This window comes from Lissotriton vulgaris, chromosome 12, assembly GCF_964263255.1.
Source record: "Lissotriton vulgaris chromosome 12, aLisVul1.2, whole genome shotgun sequence".
Lineage (NCBI taxonomy): Eukaryota > Metazoa > Chordata > Amphibia > Caudata > Salamandridae > Lissotriton > Lissotriton vulgaris.
In genome coordinates this window covers 19,783,236-19,804,300 of record NC_141700.1, presented here as the reverse complement: position 1 = coordinate 19,804,300, position 21,065 = coordinate 19,783,236, and the positions used below count along the sequence as shown (strand labels likewise).

The window sequence follows — 21,065 nt, the reverse complement described above, 5'->3', positions numbered from 1 at the left end:
AAATCTTCTTAAATTTAGCCTCACTCATTCGATTTGGATTTCGCACTATGGGACTCGGCCTTAACGGTTATTTAGAGTTTGGTGGACGCAGGACACCAAACAACATCTGGGCAATGTCCTTGCTGCCCTACTTACAACGTGTACGCATGTATACACTCCGAATAGAGTGGACGGGACGCCTCCAGTGTTTGACAGAGGTCATGCATCCATCAAACTCTAATGAACCATCCAGACCATTTGAGGAGTCCCACACCTGATGGAGAGCCTCCCTGGTCATACTGCAGAAATACCCAGACATGTCAGACACCAGATGACACCACCCTGAGTCCTCAGGCTGAGCCCTATAACCAAGGTCTTATATTCGTTGTCCAATTATTAGACATCTTGCGTTTTGAATATGGAAATATATATATTCACTGGACTTCCCAAGGTTCGCCCTGACTCTCTGAAGGCAGATCTTCAAGCTGTCTCCAGACTCATCACATCTACTAGGACATTTTATAAGAGAGCCACAATTCTTTCCTCTAAAGTATATCCTGGCTCCTCCAGAAGCATAAGCAGTCTAAAAACAGCCTTACTAAGAAAGCCATCTACCTCACCACCCCATCACACCTCTCCCAGTAACCTGAGGGGCATGCCATGAAACTGGAACTGCCTCCCATCTGACATTAGACCTGCACCCTGCTTAAAGATGTTCTATAAGTTAAACTGAAGCCCCACCTACTAAACCAACCTATCCTAACTCCTTTGCCCGGACTATACCTCCGCGGTGTATTTGTTTTCTCTCCTCCTCTTTTCTGGTTACCTTCTGGTAAATTACAACAAGCTGAAAATATGAACGTGTTCTGTGAGCTCTAAACATCTGCAGAAAACTGCCGCTAAATCGGCGATAATGGGCTTGATAATATGCTCGATGGAATTCCAATTGAAGCCCATGTTAAATGTGAAGGACGTCTAACATGGGCTTCAATTGGAATTCCATAGAGCATATCATCAAGCCCATTATCGCCGTTTTGGCAGCAGTTTTCTGCTGCTAAAACGGCGATAATTTTATCGCTTGTCTTGATAATATGCCCCAGGTTTTAGTTCTTCTAGCTGGATGACCCCTGTAACCATTCTAAGTCGAACAGCAAACCGGACACCAAAATGAAGACCCATCGCACACAGCTATGCGTTTCCAATGCGTTTTCATCCATCTACAACTTAGACACAACTGAGGAGGCGCTGTGAAGACGTCTGCCCCTTCGAAGCACTCTGCCTTCATTCCATTGTCTTTTTGATCCAAGGAAGGTAATTGGAAATTCGAGTGTAAACACCCGGTGGGAAGTCCATGCCGAAAGACACCACGCCTTCCACGACCCCATTACAGACCAGAGGCCCTCCCGAATCTCCCTGAAACAGAAATCAAAGGACAAAAAAAAATGAGACAAACAGTAAGGTGCTACAGAGAACAAGCATTGGCAAAGCCAATGGGTCTCACCCTTTAGAGCCTATTGGCTCTGCCAATGTTTTTTAGACATGCTGCTCAGCATTCCCAATGCTGAGCCTTATGGCTAGAGATTTAAAAAAATAAGCCTTTACATGGCTGCTTGTGCCGCTTTGTAGGTGCAGGCACCAAGCATGTGTGCGCCTACAAACTGATCAGAGATGGGTCAGTTACTAATAAAAAACATGCAAAAGCGTTTTTCTTTTAAAGGAGTGGGGGAATAGAAGCAACACAGGGGGTGGGTGGGAGGAATAAGCATTGGCCGTGCAACGGGTAGAGAGATCACACAGGCAAGGAGTCAACAGGGAGAGTACAGAGTGTGAAGGCGAAGCAACGGGCAAGAGAGAAAGGTCATTGGCGGGAGAATACAAGATGGAGGGCATGGGTGGTGGGAGGAGCAACGGGAGAGAAGCACATGGAGTGCGCAAGAGGGAGGGAGCGGGGGAAAGTACACGAGTCGCAGAAAGCAACAGGTAGTGCAGGGGGTAGAAGTACAAAAGGGAGACTGATAGAAAATACATGCATTCCATTTGTGTGCTTAACCAAAAAGAAAAAAGTAATTCCTGAAAAGTGAGCAGATGAAGCACAGAAGCCAGCCAAATAAGAGACATCGTAAAGAGGCTAAACTTCATTGGAGCGACAAACACAAGATTGACAAGCTGAGCCACGAATAAGAACCAGACGATTGAGAGTGACCGGAAAGCCAACCAATGGTATGAAATGGGTGGGTTCCAAGACCCTGTATTTTCTTGGTACGCACACAATATGTTTTTCAAGAGACAGCACATGTGCTGTCTAGTAGGTTCGACCTTAAAAAGTTCATTCATTCACTGCTCACATCTCCCTGAAGGAGGCCCCTGCTTGTTCAGGATTATGAAATAAATGAAACAGTTCTTGTAGATGCGCGGACTTAGCCCAATTGGCGTCAAGGCGCCTAAATCAAATGCAGAAGCTAGAAAACTTACAGAGTCCTATTTACTCATGGGTAGGCCCTCTTAAAAAAGTAGGTTTTGAGAGCCTTTTTGAAAGACACAACCAACTCTGTAAACTTCAACTTACAAATTAGAGAATAAATTGATGACTGTTAACCTGGTTGAGATTATGATGGCTTGGGTACCTCACTGTACTCTGGATTTTCTAGCAGAAACTATTTAAGCCGTACAATAATTTAAGAGGGGGCCGCCAAACTGGAGAGAAGCATACTTCAAATTGGTCCAAGGTAATTGTCTCCGCACACACCCCAAGCTCTGGGTTCGGTTTTAGTGGCCTGACTTGGGCAGCGTATGTGACTCGGAAAGGCAAACCTCTGGCAATCTCTTTTGCTGACCAATGGAGACATTCATGTCTAGAAAGACCTTTCCAGGCAGCAGAGTATTAGAGAGACTTTAGAGGGGATTTTATACTATGGGGCATATTTACAATGCCCCTGCAGCACTTTTACGCCGCTGGAGCATCACCTTTGTGACGCTCCGGAGGTGCAGTGTGCCAGGCCATATTTACAAGGCCACGCAAAGCCTTACTTTGCGTGGAAAGGGCTTTCTATGGATGTTGATGTGGGTGTTCCCATAAAACACCCATGGTCTTTGACACTGCCCCAGATTTACAACAATCTAACGCCTTCTCAAAACAGGAGTAATGAGGAAAAGTGTTTACATTTCTCCTTCTTTTTCCTCTTTCCATGTGTGCGGCATTGCACACACAGAATGAGGAAAACGCCACCTTTGATAGTTTTTGTGCAAGAAGGTGTCCCTTCATCATGCCATCAACACAGACACGCTTGCACCATGGTGCAAGGGTGCCTGCGTTGGTGCTCCCTGCCGTTTGTGTGCCAGCAGAAAGGACAAGAATATGCAGTATCTTTTAGATATGGCACAATCCTGCCCTTTTCTTTTGACGTAGGCAGCGCAGCTAGAAGGCTCGTGGCACTGCCCTGTGCCAAAATATTGTAAATATGACCATAGGATTCCTAGATACAGGCCTTGTAAAGAATAAGAGTGCAGAGGGACATTATTTGTAGTTGGGTGTTGTTACATCATTTACCCCCCTGGACCTATCTCCTCGCATCATTTACCACTCTAGACCTATCCTGCCTCACATTTACCACCCTGGGCCTATCCACTGTCATCATCCACCTCCGTGGCACTATCTCCTCTTGCTAAGTACCTTCCTGGCGCTGTTTACTGAACATTTTGATAACGTTTAAACTTCACAATAACTTTGGAACCTCTTGGCTACAGTAATAACACATGTCTAAATGTATGATCAGTGAGAGAGAAGTATAGGCCTTTATAATGCCTACATTACTTTCTTATTACTGCAGTTGGTTCCTGGTGTCATGATGCACCTGTAATGAAACAATAACCTCTATTTAATTGTAATAACTTATTGGAAAATGTAGTCATGCTACAACAGACGCGCTTTCAGTTTTGACCTGCAGGTGGTAGTAGCCACACATTTATATCAAACTGAGGGCGAGATGTATCAAAAGGTTTTACCCATTCTGTGTCTATGGTAAAATGTGTTCATACATATGGCCCTTAATGTTTAAGTAATTTAGCTTGTTCCCACTTATATGGAACACATTAACCACCTATGCGGATGACACCCAACTGGTGTTGGCGGTTCACAAGGATGGACCAGCCGTGGCCGCAAGATTTCAGGAAGGGATGTTGACCATTAGCTCATGGATGTCAAGCAACTGCTTGAAGTTAAATTCAGACAAGACCGAGGTGATGACCTTTGGCAACCTTTCTCCGGAATGGTCCTCCATCTGGTGGCCCAGTAAAATGGGTCCACCCCCACTCCGGTTGCCAAGGTCAGAAACCTCTGTATCATGTTCGATGAGAAGCTGTTGTTTAAACACCACGTGAATGCGGTGGTCTCATCGTCCTTCTATACTCTAAGGAAGATCAAAAAGCTGTTGCCATATCTCCCTCCAGGGGCAGGGAAAACCTTGATCACCACTCTTGTTTTCTCTAAAATGGATTATGACAACGCCCTCTTCCTTGGCACGCAAGAACAGATCTTAACCAATCTACAATCGGTGCAAAATGCAGCGGCCAGAATTCTGCTTGGCATCCCCAGCCGCCACCCCACCTCTCTGGCCATACGTCACCTGCATTGGCTAAGAGTCAAGAGCCGGATAAAGTTTAAGGCACTCTGTATTGCTTACAAGGCCATCCATGGCTCAGGACCCAGGTTCCTCAAGGATGCTTTTCGGATCTATGCTCCTCAAAGATCACTTCACTCGGCTTGTACCCACCTCCTCTCTGTCCCACGTACCAGAACCACTAGCTGGGGAGACAGACGTTTCTTAGTAGCAACCCCCAGGCTGTGGAACTTTCTTCCTTTGTCCATCAAAACCAGTGCCACTCTTATCATCTTCCATAAACTCTTGAAAACCTGGTTCTTTAATCAATGATTCATCTGGTAGCTCTCTGTCCCAGGCAGTCCGATATGCGCCGAGACACCCTCGGGTATTTGTGCGCAATAAAAATCCCAAAAACATAAACATAAACATAAACATTACCCATAACTGGGTCCTTTGTAAGGAGACAGCATGGTACTTCAGAGTTTGTCCATATAAAGAATCTCGGCCTTCAGCCTCGACCCACTATATGGTAGAGGAACTTTTGATTACTTGCAATGGGATTGTCCCCTATCCACTGTTGATGATTATCTCATAGATCGACTCACTGTCCGTGTGCACTGTCGCAGCTCGGTGGAGCCTTTTGGAAGCATGCTGGCATGTTCTCAAATAACTGCTGGACAGAAGTCAGACTCCAACCGCAGAACATGGACTTATGAGGCTTGCGCCTCGGTATTCAGAATCAACAATGCCAAAGTGATTCTGACAGCCAGAAAGAACAAAGCAGACTGGAGGAACCAGAATTAAAAAGTGCCCCCTCATACCCACCCAAACCTCCTGTATATGCAATAAAACACCCCACTCAATGTGGCCCCTTCAACTGGACTGGATGCTAGGGGGCATGTTCCATCGCCGCGCTCTCCATTGCTGGCGCGTACCACTTGGAACCTGTCGGCCCTCCCTCTTCATTAACAGCCATGGGCCTGTCCTCTGCAGCTGGCTTCTCCCGCTGGGTGTATCTATTGTCAGTGTATATATAACCCCTGGGACTGACCACCCTAGAGCTTACCAACAAGGAGTTAACTACTAAGATCCCCTCATGAATTAGTAGAAATTCCTACTGTGTTATGTGAAAGGGCTTAAGCTATGCTCATCTTGGTAATTGTGTGACCTCTAAGGTCAACTGTAAACAGAGGACTGCACCTTTAGAACCCCCCAACCCTCCATGCAACCATCATGTTAGCATAACTCCCAGCTCATGGGACCTCAAGGCCTCGCTGACCTGGCTGGAGTCCCGCATCTTGTTGTTACTTCCTGCACAGAACATGCCCTCATCCAGGAAGGGGAAGAGGCGGGCACACTTCCTGCGGCTCACGACAGTGATGTTGGTTTCAAACAACTTGTTGGTCACTTGGTTTACGTCAATGAGGCCCCACCCGGCCACGCTACAGGAGGTTCCGGTCGGGATATCATGGTTCTTCTTGGGCAGAGGAATGACCTGGACATACTTGTTTATAATTGCAGGCCTGGCGAGCTGTGGAGAGAAAAGAAACACATACTTTATAGGATTTTTTGCAATCAGAAAATTTTGGGTCAGAATGTGGCTAAAAAAAATTCTAGCTGTTGTGTCAAATAATTTTCAGTTCTATTAGGACACAGAGACGAATATTATGCTTCTCTATTCTTTACTGCAAAAACACAGCAGCCAATGAAATGATAACATTTCAGTAAACATCAAAAACTACATTTCCCATGAGCAGTCTCATGACCTGCCACTTCTCCTACCAATAAAGTTTCGGGATTGACTATCCCCCAGATTCATCAAAGTAACGTTTTGCGAGTCCTTATTAGCGAATGTTAAGGATTCGCTATTAAAGACGCGCAAAACGGGATGCATGTAGAAATCGCAATATTTTATGCGATTTCTACTGCTTCCTTATTTGCGATTCGCTAATTGCGAATTGCAAATAAGGAATGGCTTTCCCATTCATTCCTATGCGCCTAAAAGCCCATAGGAATTAATGGGGAGTCATTCCTTATTTGCGATTAGCAATTAGCGAATCGCAAATAAGGAATCAATTTCAAGGGTGCCAGGGTGTCCAATATATATCAAAATTGCTACATAAAACAACAAGAGTGGGTTGTATCTCACGCAAGCTTATGCAAGACATGTTATTGTAACCGCATTTAATATGATGAGAAACGTGCATCAAGATATATCAAGTTGGGATAATCCTCGCCTCCGTGTCCTTAATAAAACAGAAAATTCTTTGATGCAACAGCTAGAAATATTTTTATTCTATGTCAGGATCGGAGGCTTTAGATTATGGTTGTTCAAAGCTGTCCCAAAACCACAGAGATAAATCAACAATTGGTCTATGGTAAACACTTTAAACATAGAGTCCAAAGACCAATCAGCAGCTGTCCTCCAATCTGTACCCAGGGCTAAAGACTTGGAAGCCATAGCGCCTCTCTGTGAATGTACACTGAAAGGGGAACTATCAATGCCAGCCTCTGATAGCAACCACCTGATCCATCTGGCCGGAGTGGCTGATTTCACTGGTTAAAAATGTTTCTGTAGGGATATAAGTAACAGTTTCCCAGGGCTTCAACCAAATTCCCTGGCACAGTCGTCATAGGCTTTGAAACAACGCACCACAAAAGCCAGAAAAAGCCGGAGAGCCGGAGAGCTCACACAGCGAGAATATGTTTTAGTATGGTTAGATATGCGAAACAACTCACCAGAAAGAGAAACTACTTCCTGGAGGGATCCTCGTTGGCTGGGTATGCCCTAAGAAATCAGAGTACCACAGTAACATCACATAACTTTGAAATATGTGGGTTAGGAGGTTTGATTAATCTAATATCTCTCAACAATTTGCACACCAAAAGATTTTCACCTACCGGTCTTCCAACTAAAGGATGATGACCCGCTAATATAGCTGATTGAAAATTGTTAATTGATCTGTAGGCCAAACCTTGACCTGCCAAACTTGATAGGAAATTAACTATGAGAAGCAAATATGTGACCAGGGGAACCCCACCCTGTTCATCGCACCAACAAACCCATCTCTGCCATGCAGAAGCATACAGTTTGTAAGGGTCAGAGGTCTAGAATTGTTCAGGAAGAGGTGTGGCGCCGCGGCCAGGGCGACTGACTCCGGAATCTGGGGATCATGGTTGGATCCCCGGCACCGGTGGCAGATTACCCCAGCACCATGTGGCTCTGGGCAATAGTTTTCTTAATCTTCCAGATGGCCCCCAGCGCCTAGAGACCCTTACGGGTGATTGTGCGCTTTACAAATGTGGATTATTATTATTGTTCAAGATAGAATGAAGACCATTCCAAAAGACCTGGCATTTGCCAGCATCTTCTAAACCCTAAACCTCAAGCCTAAAACCTCCAAGCCAACAGAATCAGCTGGCCTGAAAGAATCCGCGGGTGCGGACAACCTGATGGGTCGGTAAGAAGGTCACAGAATATTAGAATCTGAATTGAATTCCGACATGTCATATCCAATAACAAAGGAAACCACAACTGAGCTTTCCATAAGGGCGCCACAAGAACCACCACCTGTTGCAGCCTCTGAGAGATGACCATTGGACTCATGATAAAGGGGGAGGAAAGGCATAGTGCAGCTTTGCCTGCCAGCTCTCTAAGAAAGCATCTGAACTCACTGCCAGGGGGTCTCCACTGTAGAACATCAGAACATGGGCGTTCAGCGGGATGCAAAAAGATCCGTAATGCAAAGGCCCCATAGTAGATCGAGGCGGTGAAAGACGTTGGGGTGTAACCTCCAATCACTGGAATCCCTCAGGTTTAGAGAGTTCCAATCTGCCACCACATTCGACTTGCCTGGGATGTATTCTGCAATCACAGATATGTTGTTCTGGAGACACTAATGCCAAAAGTCTTTGGCAATCTTGTCTAGAGAGCGAGATCTCATTCTCCCCGACTTGTTGATACACCGAATTGCAACTTGCACTTGCAAAGGAAACCGCGAAGAGTTCCAGACAATCGTATCGTATCGTAAGGGGTGCTTATATAGCGCACTGACACCATGAGTTTCCTGGCGCTGTTGATATGATATGTAATTGATATGTAATTACAATTGATATGTAACTGAAGTTTCGACGGGGACCAACAGTCCCCTGTGGAGATTGGGCCGCAACAGGCTCCCCAGCCCCACCTACTAGCGTCCGACTCAATTTCTATGCCTGAAACACTGCCATAAATGGCCCAGCTGTTCCAAGTCTCCATGTGGTCCCGAAAAATTAGGAGGCCCCCTATCTGGGTTTGTCTGGGACCAGGGGGAAAGGAAATAAAATCACGTGGTGTCCCACACTACAAGTCCCAATGCTAAACTTAAGGACTACTGCATGGAAATTGTTGTGAATCTCACAGCGAAACACTAACAGACTTGTCTGAAAATACTCAGGTACGAAAAAGGCAAGAGGTAAGAGGTTCTAATTTAACTGGTACATCAAAGTAATAAACTCCCACAGATTATTATACCGTTATTACACAATTCTAACAAAAAAATGGTTTAACAAGACTGTTCTCGAGAGGTTTTTTGTGAAAAGCGTATACAAAATTTTTATTATTAATATTCCATACAGTTTGATTTATCAATACGTTAAAAACGTAGATGAATACACAATTAATACAAAATTTATAAAATGTAAAACATGATACATAAAACAAGAATCAGAAAAATGTCGACCCGGCGTTTTGGCTTTTTTTCATGTAAAAACACCTTTTTCAGGACAGATTCTAGGTTAAAAGAACACAGAATTACCAAACATTGATTATCACAGTGTTGTCTTTGTTTACACATTATCACAGTTTTCCCTCATACAAATAAAGCTGTTAAGTTCACATGCCCTCTTTCTTTTTATGTGTACACACAATTGATATAGTTAAACATTTACAGTCTGTTACCTCTCCCTTTTTCTTAGTCTTTTCAGTCTATGTCTATGTAGACTGACCCCTATACTGTTTTGTAATTATAGTAATTCCAAGGTGTCACGTACCTTGAAATTACAAAATAGTTTGTTATGGACTCAATGGTAGATTGGAGTTCGTGCTGCCTCAGGATCCCTTTACTTATATGGGTCTGTTGGCTATCAGTGCTTATGAGGATAATGGCAACTGACTGTAAGGTAAGAAGGAAAAAACAATATATTATCTGCCCGCTTATTTATGGCCTTTCCTGCCCCCCAGGTGGAAAACATTATATTACCTTAAGCAATTATAAGTACGGCGGTACACACTGTACAGGGGAGCCACCGATTTGAAAGTGAATACTTCTTAATGGTATTTCTATAGGTAAGATGATGATTAGTGTTATTAGGTGGTCTTTCTGTCTTTGTTTAGTGTGCGTCTATTGGTAAGGTGCAGGACTCACCATTCATAAGGTAAGCAGATCACTGAAACCACAGACCTTCTGCTGCATTCAATGGCACATAAGGACTCGGGGGTTGACCTCCCGTCTTTATGTAGGTTCAGACTCACACTGTAAGAAAATTGGTATAGTATTAACTCCCTGTGTTATGCGGTCAACTGGGGATTTTCATTTTTGATTGGTCCTTGTTAACTGTCTTTTTTTGATATTACTATCGTTATCAATGGAATTATTGTGCTGGACTACTCCCTTATTTTGAATGGGTTTAGAGTTAAAGTGTTCTCATTTTGGTTGTCTATATTCGGTGTGGTTTTACCCTTTCTGAGTATGTCTCATTTTCAGCTAATAGCCCTTTTTGTGGGTAACCGTTCTACTCTTTGTGATGGCTTAGTTGCAGCTAATGTATTGACAGTCCACTATATCCCTTTATCTTTTCATGCATAATGTCCATATACTTTAGAGGACTCAATTTTATTTTTTAAGTTGATATTAGCCTTCGCGATGCTTAACTCTAACCTCTAAAGGTTAGTAAAACGAAGCTCCAAGAATGTCTGGATACCGTTGATAGAACAAGCAGGCAAAACGGCATTCCCACTACTAATGAACAGCTGGTTAAAGCATCCAGTGTATACCCACATGCATCATTAAGAGGCGGAGCGATTAGGGCAATAGATCCTTTGTTTAATAAAAGGTTCTTTTTGCTTAACATAACATACTCACTGGGGTTGTTCCCGCAGCCTGGAATCACACCATGCTGATCCCTCTCCCAAAAAAAAAACGGCGTCGACCCTTCCTGTCTAAATAACTACAGGCCAATATCACTTCTACCCAAACCCGCAAAAGTTCTGGAAAAAGCTGTCCAAAAACAACTGTCACACTACTTGGAATCCAACTCCCTATTCCACGACACCCAGTCAGGTTTTAGACCGAACTACAGTACCGCGTCGACGCTACTCGAGGTATCTGAATCGATCCGCGAATGCACGGACAAGGGAGAGGAGGCCATGCTAGTCCTCCTCGACCTATCCACAGCGTTCTATACCATCTCGCACGAAAAACTCCTGACCCGCCTGCAAGAAGTTGGTATCAGCGGACCCCCACTTGCATGGATAAAATCCTTTCTCACAAACAGAATACAGCAAGTGATGCTAGGACCTTTTCTCTCCTCCAAAAACAGTTGATCTGGGGCGTCCCACAGGGCTCTGCCCTCAGCCCGCTCCTTTTCAATGTATACCTCAAACCTTTGGCCAAAGTTGTAGAATCCTGGGGCGTCAAAGTAACCTTCTACGCTGATGACACCCAACTGGTGTTCTCCTTCAAAGAACACACTGAAAAATCTTTTACCAACTTCCGCCTCTGTATGCTCAACATCGCAGCCTGGATGTCCGCCAACAACCTGAAACTCAATACAGACAAAACCGAGGTACTGTTCTTCAATCAAAAATCGCCTATACCCTCCAACCTCTGGTGGCCGTCTGAACTCAACCCCCCCCCAGAACCAGTTCAAACCGCACGCAACCTTGGCTTTCAATTCAACACCTCCCTCTCCTGCAAAACTCAAGTCAACAAAGTCACCTCAGCCTGCTTCGGCAAACTCCGAATGATAAAAAAAATCATCCCATACCTCCCACTGGAGTCCCGCAAAACGGTGGTCAATGTCCTGATTACCGCTCATCTGGACTATGCCAACAGCCTATACGTAGGCGCCCCCACTTACCTCATCCACCAACTTCAAAAAGTCCAGAATGCGGCGGCCAGGCTTGTCTGCAATGTCCCCTATCGCCACTCCATCACACCCCATCTAATCAAACTTCACTGGCTACCAATAAAACTCTGTATCCAATTCAAGGCCTTAACACTGGCCTTCAGAGCGCTCAATGACAGAGGCCCATCCTACTTACGTCACAGAATGAGGTTTTCACAAGCACCAAGAAACCTGAGATCCAATCATCTTCGCCTCATGATCTGCCCCCGCTTTCGCCTCACACGTACAGGGGGAAGGGCCCTGGCAGTAACAACCGCCAAACTATGGAATCAGCTACCCACTGAACTAAGATTCCTGACGTCCGAACCCCTATTCAGAAAAAAACTAAAGACCTGGTTATTTTCACAGACCTAAGACCCCTTTGTACTCCTCCCCGACCCTCCTGAGACTATGTCTTAAGCGCCGGGACACCTCCGTCGGAGGTAGCTGCGCACTCTACAAAATTCAAAATAAATAAATAAATAAATAAATGTACACCCATATGCATCATTAAGAGGCGGAGCGATCAGAGCAATAGATCTTTTCTCAAAAAAATGTTTCTCTTTTCTTAACATAACGTACTAAGAGGAGATGAATCCTGCATATGATCACAAATGTTTATAACTAGAAGAGGTCCATAAAACCGCCTATAACCGGCCTTTAAGCATGGATGTAAAGGCATAGAGTTAAGCATCGCGAAGGCTAATATCAACTTAAAAAATAAAATTGAGTCCTCTAAAGTCAAGCGCGTAAGCGTGGAGCGGTAATGCTTTGACTAAATTGTACAATTGGCATTTCTCAGAAGGCAAATAGCGTGTTATGATCAACCAATAAGAACGTCAGAGTTCACAGGAGTATTAATTTTCTTTGCTTGGGCTGTCATCTCCAGAATTTTTGTCAAGGGGCCTGATAAGTCCAGTACTTTTTCATGGCACCCATACCAAGTGCTGCAAATTCCCTTCTTCAGGTCCTTAAAGTACTTCCTCATGAAGACCGGCATGCTGTAGTCGATCTCCGGGGTATCTGCCGCCTTCCCGGGGAGAGAAGGACAAAGGCAGTCAAACCCCTTTAAGTAAACGGGCCTGTACATAATCTGTTACCTCCGCAGAGGTAGACCATTCTGAACATTTCAGTTGAATTATCTCCTCGGGATACAAAACCAGGATATTTGTCTAGTGAATTCTGAGGCTCTAAGAAATGCGTTTTGTATTTTTACGCTTCATGAATGATAGAGAAGAATTAGATTTGGATAAAACAGAGGAATCATCATCTTGCGACACATTAGATGTGGGCACTGTAGAAAACAATCCCGTACGGTCCGAGGCATAATAACCTTGATCCAGAAGGGTGTCTTTCGTCATTTTATCTAAGGTTTGTTTATGTGGTCAAGACTGGTCCTCCAAAGAAGGGGTTGTCAAATCAGAAGTTATCAGGAGAGTCTGCACACTTTGATCCATTTCTCTGAGTACATAGTGTTTTAACGGGCGTCAAAAAGGTCTCAAAGCGACAAACAGAGCCTTATTCACTGTCTGCTGAATGGAGTAATCAAGATCCTTTACCATCTTCCCCTCTAGCTGGCATTCAGAGGGGTCTTCATAATCATAAAAGACACCAAAGCCATCATTGGAAATATTCTGCCATGATATGAAATTTTGATGGATTTGTAGCACCCAGGCAGGCACAGAAGAGGCGGAAGGCACATCAAAGTGGGGGCATTCCCAAAAGGCACAGACAGACGTTTTTAACCAGACAATTCTGCCAAGAAGATTGGTAAATTTCAACTGGAGGGAGCAGCCCGAGCCCCTAGAACCCTGATCTTTGTGTTTATTCCAGCCCCAGTAGGGTGTAGAGGGGTCTTGTTTGAAATGCACTATGACATCGGAAACTTCTTTCCCCTCCGAGTCAGCTGGTCTTGAATCAACACGGGCACCTTTTGCATGCACGATCTGCCGCCAGTAAGAGAAAGAGGACTGCACCCGTCAAGGCTAGCCAGTGTCCTCACTCCTCTCTTCTACTCCAGGCGATCGGGAAAGAGATTGGCTTCACTACCCCGAGGGATCTTTACTAGCCCCTCTCGCCATAGGAACCTTTTTATGACATTCCTGTGGCGATAGGGGCTTCGTCTTATTTACAAGGCTGTGTTAGGCCACTTAATGAGGCTTAACACTGCCTTGCACATAAGGCCCCCTTTCATGCTATGCTTAGCGTGAAAGGGTTGGGCAGTGGGTGTTGCTGTGGGCGTTCCACCGCAGCACCCATTGATTCTGACTCTGCCCCCTGTATACAAGAGAGGCATAAATAGGAGGCAGCGCCAGAATTAAGACCAGGCAAAACCTAGTCTTACCCTGGTACAATGAGGAGAAATGTTTAATTTCTCCTCGTTTCTGCTGTTTTTCGTCTGCTGCGTTGTGCAGCGCACATGAAAACAGCAAAAGACCAATGATTGTTTATGTACTGAAAGGTCCCCCTTCCTGCAGATAATTAATAATTTAAAAAAAAATCCGTTTTGCAACTTCTATTGCTTAAGGCAGCACACACAGAAGTTACAAACAGCATTTAAAGCGGGCCCTTCCTGCACATAAAAAATCCTCCCCTGCAAGCAGACACCCTTGCACTATGGTGCCTGCGTTGGTGATAGGCTGATAAGTGTAGCGCCAGCGCAAGAGAAACGCAGGGCTGCACCATATTCTTGTAAATATGGTGCAGGCCTGCAATTCTGAAGTGGCGGAGTGAGGCGTTAAGCCCGGAAGGCTAACCTCACTCCGTCACTTCCCTTGTAAATAAGCCCCTAGTCTATTAGGGTAAAAATACAGATCATATCACGTAAAACACCAGCCTAATATAAGTGCCTTTATTAATCCCTAAATGGAAGAAAAATGCAACGTATTTTAGGAAACGCACCTGCATTCAATAACGTGTCGGGTAAATGCCGATCTCTTATTTCAGTCGGAAACGATTGCATTAATAGTTATTAACAGGCGGCTGTGGTTCCCACTCCGGCCCTGGTTAATAACATTTAACTAGTAGAGTATGATCATTATTAGGAAAGTACATCAGATTTAGTTCAAAGCAGCTGGACCAGCAAAGAAAGAGGAAGGATTATGCCGTCAGCAAATAGACTATCCTGAGACCTGATTGGTAGAGGAGGTGTGAGGTCATGAGACTGCTCATGGGAAATGTAGTTTTTGATCTTTACTGAAATGGTGTTGTGATCTCATTGGCTGCTGTGTTCTTTCAATAAAGAATAGAGAAGCATAATCCAAAGCTTCCGGTCCTGACACATAATTCTCTTAGCCTTGGGCTCCTCCTAGTGCCTGTTACTGACTCACCCTCAGTACAAAGACAGCACTGTAAGGACAAGCCTGGAGATTATCAACTGATATAAAGATTAACGTTCCCATATTATATTGTACTCAACTGTACCTTATCTATAGGGTTTTGAACCGCTGTTAAGCCCCCAGAGGGCTCCCGTGCATGGCTGCAGAGGTTGCTAGGTCTAGTTTGTCATGCATATGGGAGGTGTAGGGGGAGGTGTGTGAGGTTAGAGATGTGCTGTACACGAAGTGTGGCTGACATCTCTTGGCTTAAGCATGCAGGGTTGCAGAGGGTACACAGACAAAATATCGAGTTGCAAATATCGACCTACCATAATATCGAGTCTGAAATATCGAAGGAGCATAATATCGAAGTCAAGAATATCGTTGGACAGAATATCGACCCTAAGGTAAGTAATATCGAAAATCTTAATATCGATGTAAGTAATATCGAAGTTAGTAATATCGATAGCATATATATCGATGTTACTAATTTCGATGACACTAATATCGATATTTGTATTATTTTATAGTTTTTTATTATGTATGTGTTATATGTTTAACTTAAGTATTTAAAATAATTACTATTATATATGTATTAATTTTATATAATAATAAATTAATTTATAAGAAAATTGTATATTTTAGTACCGGAGCGGGTTGTGGGTTTATAGGGGAATAGGGTGGGAAGTAATTTAATTATGGTAAATTGATTATTAATTAGTAAGATTTATTAATAAATTATAATTAATTGGTAATTAATTGAAAATAATTGGAAAATAATTTTAATTAATTTATTAATTGATATATATGTTCTGTAGCGGGTTGTGGGTTTATAGGGGAATAGGGCGGGAAGTAATTTAATTATGGTAAGTTGATTAATCATTAGTAGGATTTATTAATTAATTATAATTAATTGCTAATTAATATTAATTAATTGGAAAAAAATTAAATTAATTGATTAATTGATATATATGTTCTGTAGCGGGATGTGGGTTTATAGGGCAATAGGGTGGGAAGTAATTTAATTATGGTTAATTATTTAATAATTAGTAGGAATTATAAAATAAATTTAATTAATTGGTAATTAATTTTAATTAATAGTTAATTAATTTTAATTATTTGCTAATTATTTTTCTTTAATTCATAAATGGATAAATGTGTTATGTTGTGGGTAGTGGTTTTATAGGGAAATATGATGGGAAGTAATGTAAATTTAAATAATTAATAATGTATTAAAACTAATTGTATTGTTAATAATATAATTGTTAATTAATTATTAATTGGCAATTAAATATTATTAAATGGTATTAATTTTAATTTATTTTAGGTTAAATATATTTAGCTAAGCATGTATTTTATATTTATGTATAGGTATTGTATATGGTTTATATTTATTTATTTATTTTTTTATAATGAGAAAAATCGTTTATTTATAAGTATGTTATTTTAACCCTTATACTATCCACCACTTTCCCTACTGTAGCACTCTCTGGAGTTGGAATAGTATTTTTTACCCCTACGCTATCCAACGCTTTCCCTATTGTTGCACTCTCTGGAGTGGGAATAGTAATTTTTACCCCTACGCTATCCAACGCTTTCCCTACTGTTGCACTCTCTGGAGTGGGAATAGTAATTTTTACTCCTACGCTATCCAACGCTTTCCCTACTGTTGCACTCTCTGGAGTGGGAATAGTAATTTGTACCCCTACTCTATCCAACGCTTTCCCTACTGTTGCACTCTCTGGAGTGGGAATAGTAATTTTTACCCGTACGCTATCCAACGCTTTCCCTACTGTTGCACTCTCTGGAGTGGGAATAGTAATTTTTACCCCTACGCTATCCAACGCTTTCCCTACTGTTGCACTCTCTGGAGTGGGAATAGTAATTTTTACCCGTACGCTATCCCACGCTTTCCCTACTGTTGCACTCTCTGGAGTGGGAATAGTAATTTTTACCCCTACGCTATCCAACACTTTCCCTACTGTTGCACTCTCTGGAGTGGGAATAGTAATTTTTACCCGTATGCTATCCAACGCTTTCCCTACTGTTGCACTCTCTGGAGTGGGAATAGTTATTTATATCCTACACTATCCAATGCTTTCCCTACTGTTGCACTCTCTGTAGTGGGAATAGTAATTTTTACCCCAACGCTATCCAACGCTTTCCCTACTGTTGCACTCTCTGGAGTGGGAATAGTAATTTTTACTTCTACGCTATCCAACGCTTTCCCTACTGTTGCACTCTCTGGAGTGGGAATAGTAATTTTTACTTCTACGCTATCCAACGCTTTCCCTACTGTTTCACTCTCTGGAGTGGGAATAGTAATTTTTACTCCTACGCTATCCAACGCTTTCCCTACTGTTGCACTCTCTGGAGTGGGAATAGTAATTTTTACCCCTACGCTATCCAATGCTTTCCCTACTGTTGCACTCTCTGGAGTGGGAATAGTAATTTTTACCCGTACGCTATCCCACGCTTTCCCTACTGTTGCACTCTCTGGAGTGGGAATAGTAATTTTTACCCCTACGCTATCCAACACTTTCCCTACTGTTGCACTCTCTGGAGTGGGAATAGTAATTTTTACCCATATGCTATCCAACGCTTTCCCTACTGTTGCACTCTCTGGAGTGGGAATAGTTATTTATATCCTACACTATCCAATGCTTTCCCTACTGTTGCACTCTCTGTAGTGTGAATAGTAATTTTTACCCCTACGCTATCCAACGCTTTCCCTACTGTTGCACTCTCTGGAGTGGGAATAGTAATTTTTACTTCTACGCTATCCAACGCTTTCCCTACTGTTGCACTCTCTGGAGTGGGAATAGTAATTTTTACTTCTACGCTATCCAACGCTTTCCCTACTGTTTCACTCTCTGGAGTGGGAATAGTAATTTTTACTCCTACGCTATCCAACGCTTTCCCTACTGTTGCACTCTCTGGAGTGGGAATAGTAATTTTTACCCCTACGCTATCCAATGCTTTCCCTACAGTTGCACTCTCTGGAGTGGGAATAGTAATTTTTACCCCTACGCTATCCAATGCTTTCCCTACTGTTGCACTCTCTGGAGTGGGAATAGTCATTTTTACTCCTACGCTATCCAACGCTTTCCCTACTGTTGCACTCTCTGGAGTGGGAATAGTAATTTTTACTCCTACGCTATCCAACGCTTTCCCTACTGTTGCACTCTCTGGAGTGGGAATAGTAATTTTTACTCCTACGCTATCCAACGCTTTCCCTACTGTTGCACTCTCTGGAGTGGGAATAGTAATTTTTACTCTTACGCTATCCAACGCTTTCCCTACTGTTGCACTCTCTGGAGTGGGAATAGTAATTTTTACCCCTACGCTATCCAACGCTTTCCCTACTGTTGCACTCTCTGGAGTGGGAATAGTAATTTTTACTCCTACGCTATCCAACGCTTTACCTACTGTTGCACTCTCTGGAGTGGGAATAGTAATTTTTACCCCTACGCTATCCAACGTTTTCCCTACTGTTGCACTCTCTGGAGTGGGAATAGTAATTTTTACCCGTACGCTATCCAACGCTTTCCCTACTGTTGCACTTTCTGGAGTGGGAATAGTAATTTTACCTCTACGCTATCAAACGCTTTCCCTACTGTTGCACTCTCTGGAGTGGGAATAGTAATTTTTACCCTTACGCTATATAACGTTTTATATAATTAATTGTAAAAAAATTAAATGCTTATTTTATTTTTTATATTAGTTACATTTTATTTATGTTATTTTTTTATGTTTGTAAATGTATTAGTAATTTAGAATATATTTTATTAATGTATAAATTAGTAAAATAATTATTAATACTTATTGTTTAGTACATATATGTTATATATTTACTGTATATATTTAATTAATGTATTATTAATATATATGTATTATTTATTTATTTAAAACATTATTAGATACTTTTAAATATGTAGATTTATTTATTAATGTTATATACTTAATTTTACATTTATATATTAAAGAAAAAAAATCGATATTTTTAACATCGATATTTTTTACATCTATATTATTTTTTCGATATTTTTGTACTTACCATGTTGTAGATAGGATGTCGATATTCTTGCCTTCGATATTGTTGACTCGATATTTCTCTAGGTCGATATTTATGAGGTCGAAATTCTGTCAGTGATCCGTTGCAGAGAGAGTGAGAGCAGACCCCGTCACGCAGGTGTATAGTTTCCATCTTTAGATGTGGAAAGGTCCATAGTTAGAACTCACTGTGGACACAGTTAACTGGGGTCCACCAGTGTGCGCTGCATATGAAGGCCAACAGGCCACTCAAGAGCGACAGAGGCTAATCCTACTAAAAGCACAGTTACGCCTCCGGTGGACCACATAAACACCTTAAGGAGTGACAGAAGCCCACCCACCCAAGGATCTTAACCACATGGCTGCTGGGCATTTTCCCCCCCTGTGCTGGAAAATGCCATTTTAGTGGCACCATGACGAGCTCAGCTCGTCATCAGCACACGACACCTTTTGGTGATGACGAGCTGAGCTCGTTTCAGCATCGAAAGGGTTAAACCACCAAAATTGGATTACATGCAGTCACCAAAGAGCGAATGAGGCCCACCCGATCGAGGCACTCTTGAGCCGAGGGAGTGATATACCCAGGAGCAGCAGAGAGCCACCCACTCAATGCACTGTAAAGCCACGGCGGGAGTGCTACAACCAAAAGCGAGAGAGACCCACCCCACTTGAAGCGCCTAGTGACAGAGGCGGCAGAGGAGGTGGCAGAGATGAAGGATGCATAGGAGATTCTGGAAGCAATATGGGTGACAATTAAGAATATGCCTTGGAATACTCTGAATCAGAAGTAGATGGTAAGCGCCTTGGCCTTGATTTTCTGATTCTCTCTAGCGGTCTAGGGTGCCTCCACGTCGACAGACTCCTCGCTGCGATATTCTCCTACGCCTAACGTCAACAGACTGCTTGCCCTACGCCTCGATGACGTGTTGTCCTTCAACCTCCACCGCCTATGTTTCGACATTGAATGCTGCCTTCCCTTTGATGTCGACCCAGCTCTCGACATCAAACAGGTAGGTACTCTACCTTGCCTGGATGTCGATGGCCTCGATGTCAAGCTGGAACAACGTTCTTTTGGACGGTGGTCTCTCCCTCTCACCTGAAGTCGGCAGAGGAAGGTGAAAGAGCCCTGGTAGAAGAGGACTGACCCTCTCCTTGCACTCTTGATGTACCACCTTCAGACTGCCTGCTGCTGACTGTGTAGCTCCCCTGTCCCAAGATGGAGAATCTTCTCCCTTTCCCGCAGGGTGCACCTGGAAATGTTCCTGCAGGGCGAACACCTGTCAGGAATGTGACTTTCTGGAAGGCAGATGATGCAGTCGTCTTGAGGGTCTGACTTGGCCTTCTTTTCCTCCAGAAGGCAGGATACTTGTCAAATAAAGATGGCATTTAATCTGACAACTGAAAAAAGAATTCTGTCAGAAAAACACAGGGAAATCTGTCAACTGAAGTAGTTGTCAACAATCTCCTAGTGAAATTTCTGAGGTAAAAAAGCCAAAGAGATCGAGCTCAGTGCCCCAAGATTCTGTTACCAGGAGCTGGAAAAAAGAAGCGAGGCAACTGCCACCTGCTGGGCATGATGGGATACTGGTGGGCTCTGAGCCCTTAAAGGCACAGACGCTCTTTTCACATCTACATAATGGCATCCTATGCGGCTACATTGTCCTGGACTCCTTCATCTTTCTCCTTTTAAAAAGTGTTTATGAAAGGGATTTAAACAGTCAAATATCACAATTCCAATAAATGTGCCTATTTTAAAAATATATTTATTACCCTTTTTTAAAAGCAATCTAATTCAATTGGCTAATGTAGTCTTCCTTATAGACTGCAAAACATTAATGTCTTAAGTGTTTCTCCAGGTCTTTCTGGAAAAAGGTGATCGTCTACAATTAAGAAGATCTATTCTCAAGAAGTGCTCCGGGATCCCCACACGTGAAGTGCTTATGACTATCAATGGCGGACCCCTGAGAGAGAG

The 21,065-nt window shown here is 43.0% G+C and overlaps 1 protein-coding gene across 1 annotated transcript in view; it reads right to left on the bottom strand.

Annotated features, from left to right (window-relative positions):
• Positions 1-1,208: 1,208 nt before the first annotated feature.
• LOC147673077 (mast cell protease 1A-like) overlaps positions 1,209-21,065 on the bottom strand; it is a 58,590-nt gene continuing 38,733 nt past the window's right edge. The window contains exons 4-5 of the mRNA XM_086946761.1: positions 5,857-6,108; positions 1,209-1,392 (exon numbers count right to left, since the gene is read on the bottom strand). Coding sequence (XP_086802887.1) covers positions 1,261-1,392; positions 5,857-6,108 — 384 coding nt within the window. The 3' untranslated portion in view covers positions 1,209-1,260. The remainder of the gene's footprint in view (positions 1,393-5,856; positions 6,109-21,065) is intronic.